The sequence below is a fragment of the Onthophagus taurus genome, chromosome 1 (genome assembly GCF_036711975.1).
Source record: "Onthophagus taurus isolate NC chromosome 1, IU_Otau_3.0, whole genome shotgun sequence".
NCBI classification, from domain to species: Eukaryota; Metazoa; Arthropoda; class Insecta; order Coleoptera; family Scarabaeidae; genus Onthophagus; species Onthophagus taurus.
The window spans coordinates 31,911,631-31,920,358 of NC_091966.1; the positions used below are offsets into that span (position 1 = coordinate 31,911,631).

The window sequence follows — 8,728 nt, forward strand, 5'->3', positions numbered from 1 at the left end:
CGAAACAGAGATAAATGAGGAAGTGTACTTAGAAGATGAAGATGAATAATCATAGAAATAAATAATTGTTTTCCATGTATTAAATTATGACCCAAAAGAAAAGAAATGAGGTTAATTGTGTTGCTTATTTATTATAAACATAATTTTGTATAATTAAGATTAACAATAATTGGTAAGATAAAAGGACAATTAAAATAATTTAAATAATATTGCAAGTATGTATAAATATAAAATTTAACAATAAAGTTAGTTTAGACAATTTTTGTAAGTTATAATGAATCCATTCATATATTTTATAATCGTCTTAGCACTGACTAAAACTGTGTCATCTCAAGGTAAAAATAAAATGGGGTTAAGTACTGATTATTTAGACATAAAATTATTTATATTAATAATACAGAATTGGACATCGATGATGACTTAATCAATATAAGTAATGTTTCAACAGAATCTAATACGAAATTTATGTCGTTAGATGATCGCATAAAAATACTGGATGTTCATAGTAAATATTAATTATCTACTTGTTAGTTTTTGATTACTGATTAATTATTTATACATAACAGAATTAAAGTTAAAGAAATCTTTCCGTGAAATACGTGATATAAGTAAGTAAAGAAGATTGTGTAACAAATAATCAAATTAACTTAAGTAAATTAAAAAAAATCTTTGTAAAAAAAAATTATTCAAAGAGCACATAATGAACAGATTCGGAAATCTTATCCTTCGTATCAAGCACTTTTGAAACACTCTATTTAGTGTTTAGAATTTTCGAAAAATATAAACACTATTTGAGAGATTATCTCAAGATATTACTTGACATGAGAAAACTCTCACTTAAAACATAAAAAGAGAAAATAGAAAACGCTCCTGACACATTAACAGTAACAAGGTGATGGCATGAGCTCTCAAAATGGATCAGAAAACCGCCAAGTTACCAACGGTATGTACTATTACAGAAACGGCACCGACAGTACCTAATCTATCTGGGAAAGACAACGGTGATCAATAAACTAACAAATTTTACCAGAGTTATGTCTCTGGGTACTTTTTACGCTAAGTTCAGCGGCTAACCAATAATAGATCACAAACTTTTTTAATATTATATCCTATATAGTAATCGGTCTTCCTAATTTATTTCAATTCGTCAAACTATACTAATAATAGTATAATATATTCACCAAACATGGCAAGTTTGCTTAGATACCCGAAACTGACCTTAACAATGCCACATAACTAAAAACGACAACCATCCAAACCTATCTCTGGGTCGTCTAATAGATATTTTTATCATGGACAATGAGAAGAGCAAAATGAGAAACATTTAAACGAGTACATTTACGAATATTAGCAGGAACCAATGTTACATGTTCAGAAAAGACAGCCTATGATAAAGAAGATGAACAAATTAGGTTTAGACATGAGATTAAATTTGATGGCTCAAAAGAATATGAAGGAAAGATTAAATGACTTGACGCCGTAGTCTGACTTATATTCAAGAGAATTTTCCCTCACAAAAAAGTCCAACCAACATGCTAGAGCTAGTTTAGGATTTAACTTTTCCAACTAGTCATATTCAAATTCAGCCACTGCTCTCCGGCTTGTTAGAGTTGTGATGATTTTAAAATGTGAAACTGGAAAGTGCGACATAGAAGGAATACTAAATAGCTAAACAGTACTCGAAAAAGTGATGTTTCAACATTCAAAAGTGTTATATAAAATCGTTTAAAGATTAAACCATGTTGCTGACAACAATATTAATTATTAATTATTTGCAGTAATTGATCTTAGAATGAGAAATGCTCGAATAAATCCTGCAAATTATGATAAAATACATGATGTTCTCCATACGATGGACGATTCATCATTTTACATCATACTCCAAGTGTATACATATTGTAAGAATAAAGACAATTGTAATTAAAATTATTTAAAATTATAATTTTTCAGTATTAAATTTGGATAAGATTAAAAGTGTTGAAGATGAAGGTGAATATGTATCTTTTCAATCCTGAGTTTATTTTACAAATTATATTTTTTGTAGCAAACGATTTTTGTTATGGCTAAATTAAATTCCTTAAGGACAAGAAATTAAATAACTATTAACTGAATTATTTTAATTAAAATATATTCAACGGTAAAAATACTAAGTAAAAATGTATAAAATAAAGGAGAAAAACTGCTAATTTTATTGTTTTTGGTTTCAATTTATAATATAAATTAACGTTAAATATATTATAAATATTAATTACGATTTAGAAGAATTAATTATATTTGTAATTCTTGATTTAATAAAAAAATCTTTGCATAATTATATCGTTAGTATATCTCTGCTCAACGCTAACGTTGTGACCATCGGTATGAAATATGATTTTATCGTATAAATAGGCGTCTGAAGTATATTGAATGATTTTATGATGAGGAAAAACTTTATACAGCAAACGATGTCTCAACATATTTATTACAACAAACGCAGTCAACATCACCATAGTTGAAAAGTTACAGCAAAGAACCCTAATTTTACGGCCAAGAGTCTTAATTTAGAGCGGAATAAGATCGTTCTAAAAGAAAACCAAAAATTCATATATCACGGTCCAGTTAGAATAACTGATGACTTAGTCGTCTGCCGATTTAAATTCGTTGTACGATCGCTTCCAAATACCATAACAGGGGAATTGATTACAAGACAATGTTGAGTAGGAGTATAGATTAATTTTTTAAAGTTATTATTAATAACTTCCTGAGCCATAATCAGTTCCCCGCCCCACACATTGATTTAAAAACCATGGTTGAACAAAAAATGCAGAGACAACATTGCGCAAATTGATGAAGCTTTCATAAAATATACGGAACGACCAACACGCGAAAGGGAAAAAATCTATAAAGAAAGCGGACAAAGACTAAGAAGACAAACTTTAAGAACAACAATACAAGAAATACCTATCAATACATAGAGAGACAGAAACAGGGTTTCAAGCCTCACACCATATAAAATCAAATATTTCAAAGAATTGCTGGGTATAGAAACAGTGATAAATAAGAGTGTACTTAGAAGATATAGTATAAGAACAACAAGAAACGGGAACTTTTAGCTATACTTTAAGAACACAAATAATCATAGAAATAAATAATTGTTTTTCAAGTATTAAATTATGAACCAATAGAAAAAAAATCAGGTAAGTTGTGTTGCTTTTTCATTATAAACATAATTATGTATAATTAAGATTAAAAATAATTAGTAAGATAAAAGGATAATTAAAATAATTTAAATAATATTGCAAGTATTTATAAATATAAGGTTTAACAATAAAGTTAGTTTAGAGAATTGTTGTAACTTATAATGAATCCATGCATATATTTTGTGATCGTTGTAGGACTTACTAAAACTGTATCATCTGAAGGTAAAAAAAAAATAGGGTCAAGTACTGATTATCTAGACATAAAATTATTCATATTAATATTGCAGTATTTGACATCGATGATGACTTAATCAATATAGGAAATGTTTCAATAGAATCTAATTCGAAATTTATATCGTTAGATGATCGCGTAAAAATACTGGATGTTCATAGTAAATATTAATTATCTACTTTTTGATTACTGATTAATTATTTATATTTAACAGAATCAAGGATAAAGAAATCTTTTCGAGAAATACATGATATAAGTAAGTAAAGAATAAATTATCAAATTAATTTAATTAAATTAAAAAAATTTCTTTGTCAAAAAAAGTTAATCAAAGAGCACATTATGAACAGATTCGGAAATGTTATCCTTCGTATGAAACATTTCTGAATCACTCTATTTAGTGTTCAGAATTTCCGAAAAATATAAACGACAAACTGTACGATGCGTCTTTTGTGTTGTTTTGTGAACAGAACACGATAACAAACAATTTGACCATGCGAAAGTGCTAGAGTAGTCTAACTTTATGGTTATACTTTTTTAATATTATATCATATACAGGGTGTCTCAGCGAGACCGGTCATTAGACGTTTCTGGGGTTCTGGCGAAAATAAAAATTTGAGAATTCAGACTTAAGTATTATCAATTACGATCTCTTCGTCTAAAATATTTTCAGATTTCTTGCACTTCCGGTTATACCGGAAGTCGCCACCAACTTTATTTTTTTAAATGGAACATCCTGTATATTTTTACATATTTGGATTTGTTTGTTTTCAAGGTTTATAAATAACTTTACTTTTTGCAATTTGATTCGGTCGTTCTCGAGTTATTCGAATTTTTCTAGAAAAATCTGCTCCAGCAGACATTTGTTCAAAAAATCAGAAAACACTCAATTTTTGGGATATCAATTTAGGATTGAGAACATGCTTAAGCAACATGATGGTGTATGTTTTGGTGCCGAGAACTGCGGTCTAGAACGTTTGATCACTTTACTATGGCACGTTAACTTTTCAAAATTTGGAAGTACCATAACTTCATTTTTTTAAATGGCACTCCCCATATTTTATTTTTTAGTCGTCTTCAGTGTCTCATTCTACATCTTTTATATTCCATATGTCCTATGCCTAACATTAATACTTTGAGAAATAATTAGGGTTTTTTGAAAAATGCTCACATATCATATGGATATTAACCATCATATGGAATAAACTATATATACTAATAGATATTTTTATCATGGACAATGAGAAGAGCAACATGAGAATCATAAACTTATTTATTAATTATTTGCAGTAATTGATCTTCGAATGAGAAATGCTCGAATAAGTCGTGCAAAGCATGATCGAATGCTTGATCTTCTCTATAGAATGGACGATTCAGTATTTTACATCATACACCAAGTGTATACATATTGTAAGAACAAAGACAATTATAATTAAAATTAAATTTAAAATTAAAATTTTTCAGTATTAAATTTGGATAAGATTAAAAGTGTTGAAGATGAAGGTAAATATGTATCTTTTCAATCCTGAGTTTATTTTGCAAATTATATTTTTTGTAGTAAATGATTTTTGTTACGGCTAAATTAAATTCCTTAAGGACAAGAAATAAAATAACTATTAATTGAGTTATTTTAATTAAAACAGTAAATACCAAAATGCAGAAAGTATACCAAGTAAAAATGTATAAAATAAAGGTGAAAAACTAAGCAGATTTTGTTATTTTTAATGTTATTTTAAAATATTACTGGGCTTTAAATATATTATTAATATTAATTTTGTTTTTGAAGAATTATTTATATTTATAATCCGTGTAGATGTTTTAATAAAACATCCTTGCACAATTATATCGTTAGTATCTCTCATTGTCAGCATAGAGGCGTCTGAAGTTTATTGAATGACTTCGTGAAGAGACTAACTTTATTCAGCAAATGATGTGTCAACATATTTATTACAAGATAATTCTAGTTTTTTATAGAAATCAAAGGCAAATAAACTCCTCTGACTGTGGAAAAAGCATAGAAAACACATCCTCAAACTAGCTAAAAAAATTACCTGTAGCAAGAAGTTGAACTTAAACTAGTTTTTAATATTTAGTTCAATATTATACATGCCAATACAGATTCGTCTATGAAAAAACATAATAATAATAGCAATCGGTGAAGTGTGAAGACATGGAAGTTATCATAAAACCAAGATTCACACGCATCATCATATTCTCCAATAATTTGTTATTCCTTAACTTGTTAAAAATAAGCGGTTTACAGGAAAAATGGCAAAATGGTACTAGAATAAGGCCATAGGTAAGTCTGAACTCAACTTGCAGGTAAATAAATACAAGCAACTTTTCCAGAAAGAAAATTATTGTTGCCATGAGGATTTACTTGACGTCGAAGTTATTATGTACTTGAGTATACCTTCAACAGGTTTTCAAAATTGAATGATAAAAGCTTTGGAATTTTTTTATTGACAAATTACTATAATATGTACTTCTATTCTCTGTAGACATCTAACTGGCGTTTTTTTGACTCCACTTTCTGATAAAGTGGGATCTGTTTTCGGACTTTATGTTGTGGATTCCAATACGCTGGGTAGATCTTTGCAGTACGTATTTTTGGCGGATATATTCTAGAAAAGACCTATATTTCTGAATATTGCTTTTTGTAGTGTGTTTACTAAAGTATTTGAAAAAACCATTAGTACAAGGATTGTCAATTTTCTAGTCAATTTATGTATTGATTAAGTTATACTGTGTAGCATACATGGTCACTTCATAAATTCGATCTTTTTGTTTTGTAGAAGTTTGCTCCACTAAGTCTTCCATCAACCTAGATGACAGGGCTCAGTTTTGAACCGTTTCTATTCATTCCTTTTATCAATTAGTTGCTCAATTTGCTTACAGATTCTCATTTAGTTATATATGGGATGAATTGTTTGTTACGATTAGTATAGATCTGGCTCAATTAAAACTAACATTGAATTCATTATTAAAACATTTTCTATTTGGTAATAAAACGGTTTCTATAATCCAAGGTGTTTTAAACAATTTCCAAAAATCTATCTACCAGACTATGTTTTATTCAAAGCAAAAATGTTAGTTGTGTAATTTATTTTTGTTGTTTACTATTGGTTATTGTTATCTAATTACTAATACCCCACAAGGTTGAAATTAATATTATTTATATTATTATTAGTTGTTTTCATTTTTCATTATAACATTATAAGATCATTACAATTTTATTTTTGAGTATTACCAGGTTTAAAACAATTGTTTGTTATTTAAGTTGATGAAAATAACTAATATCAATTTATATTTAGAAGAATGTCTTATCTGGTAATGGCTATTTTAATTAAAATGTGCATAAATAGAAGTTGTACACAAAGCCGATGTAAAATCAAAGGCGGTTCAAAGAAGATTAACAAGTTATGAATCTTTTAATACTTTTATTAATCATTTCAACATGCACCAGGAGCGTTTTTTCTGAAGGTATGTAAATATAATAAAAATTCTTTTTTTTTATGACATAAAGTAACGTTATATTTTAGATTCCATTGATGATACTGGTAACATAAAGTAATATTTATAGCGAATTAAAATTATTCAGATTAATATTCTAGCTCAGAAAATCAAGAATGGGTTGAAAGAAATAAGAGGTCTTATGTTTGGTTTTGGATCACCTTATATGAACTCTCTAGACTTACGAACCCGTTTAAAAATTTTGGATATGTATAGTAAATATGAATTTTGGATGAAATTGCCTTATTAATTACTAATTAAAATTTCCATTTCACAGAAAAAACTTCGATGATGTTCAAAAAACTCCAGTTAATTCCGAAAATATTGATGAAATTACTAATAATTTACGTGCCATAGGCCGTCAGATATCAATCAACTCAAACATTATACATGAATATTGTAAGAACATACATTTCATATAATTGTTTTAAAAAAGTAATACCTAAATTTTTCAGTGATAGCTATAGAAGGAGTTGATGAAGAAACGGTAGAAGATAGAGGTAAAAATTTTGTCTTTTACAATTCGATTTTACCATTAATCATTTTGCTTATAGTTACAAAAGTTGTAGATGATGTTAACAACATTATTGCCGATTTGATCAAGGTACATTAAAAGACAAAAAAATGAAACAAGTAGATAACTTAATTGTAATTTCTAGTGGCTAAGAAGAAATCCAAAAGTACAACAAAGAAAATGTACGGTAAATCCCGCCTAAAGTAAGCTTTTATTTACTTTAAAAACACATTACGTGACCAAAAATAATAAATAAAATGTCTTAAAATAAATCAAACTTTGCGTTTGTAAAACGATCCTGTTCTATTACTTTTAAAATCCTAAAGTATTGAATCGATTTTTCCCGTACCAGCTAGCAATGTCCCTTATTTAAACTAAAACCGAGGTTCTTGTATTCGAGTAAAATAGGGTTATCGACGACGGGCATCCTTCCTTACACGCGAACCGAATAAAATCAACCTGAAATCGCGATCCTCCAATTCCCCTTCGGGCTTTTCAACAAGACCATACAAGCTTATCTTCTTCGCGGTTAATAGACGCCGCATTTCACGGAGGAAAGCTTAAAGAAACTTGGGATTTATCTGGTAATTGTATTTAAATGTTCGACGTTTGAGGACTTGAGGAACGACTGTGAGCTTTCAAGCTTTAAAGGGTGGCGCAGCGTCCGAATCACACCCGCGGGAAATCATCTGATCGAAAACTGGTAACATCAAGTAACGTAACCCCGCGGTGGATCGCCCAATTAAACAAACGGGATTGAACATGTGCATGGGACCGTAAAGTTTTTTTTTAGAGGAAGTTAAGTATAACATAAATTAAACTTGTTTTCATGTAATTCGTTACTTTTGATAGATAATGTTTTAAAAATTGTTTCAAGGATTAAAGCATCCTTTTTTTTTTAGTTGAAACTTGGTTTAAACCACTTAAAACTTGCACCCGGGTGCTAAATTACCGGGCGGACTTTTGTTCCAAAATGCCAAATAAGCCTCGTGTACATCGGATTTAAACTTTGGGCCGTCTACTTAGCTATGTTTTGAAGTTTCCACGAACGGGAAGCCTCCTCTTGGACCCCGTCCAGACGCATCCAACCTGTTCCGCTTTACCGTTCTCGCTTTTAATAAGAGGGCTCTCTTCACGTCGCTAATTGCGATACAAATTTGCGATGCATTACGGATGAAACGGAAAGCTGCCGCTTTTAAAACCATCGCTTCGTTGCTTCTTCAACGATATATTCAGATGGAAGTGCTTTTAGACTTGAAAACATTCCCATCAGATGGCTTTCATGTTGTTGAA

The 8,728-nt window shown here is 29.2% G+C and overlaps 2 protein-coding genes and 1 long non-coding RNA gene across 3 annotated transcripts; all 3 read left to right on the forward strand.

Moving 5' to 3' along the window:
- The first annotated feature begins 259 nt into the window (after positions 1-259).
- Positions 260-2,254, forward strand: LOC111417616 (uncharacterized). The gene is made up of 6 exons (XM_023049948.2): positions 260-335; positions 401-505; positions 567-608; positions 1,779-1,898; positions 1,951-1,989; positions 2,045-2,254. The coding sequence occupies exons 1-6, from the start codon at positions 275-277 to the stop codon at positions 2,065-2,067; spliced, it is 390 nt and encodes a 129-aa protein (XP_022905716.2). The 5' UTR covers positions 260-274; the 3' UTR covers positions 2,068-2,254.
- A 1,064-nt stretch (positions 2,255-3,318) lies between these two features.
- LOC111417586 (uncharacterized) lies at positions 3,319-5,118 on the forward strand. Its single transcript, XM_023049916.2, has 6 exons — positions 3,319-3,401; positions 3,467-3,571; positions 3,626-3,667; positions 4,699-4,818; positions 4,873-4,911; positions 4,967-5,118. The coding sequence occupies exons 1-6, from the start codon at positions 3,341-3,343 to the stop codon at positions 4,987-4,989; spliced, it is 390 nt and encodes a 129-aa protein (XP_022905684.2). The 5' UTR covers positions 3,319-3,340; the 3' UTR covers positions 4,990-5,118.
- Positions 5,119-7,204: 2,086 nt separating this feature from the next.
- On the forward strand, positions 7,205-8,198 carry LOC139432587 (uncharacterized). The gene is made up of 3 exons (XR_011642328.1): positions 7,205-7,320; positions 7,377-7,421; positions 7,476-8,198. It is a non-coding gene; the product is annotated as an uncharacterized lncRNA (long non-coding RNA).
- Positions 8,199-8,728: the final 530 nt, after the last annotated feature.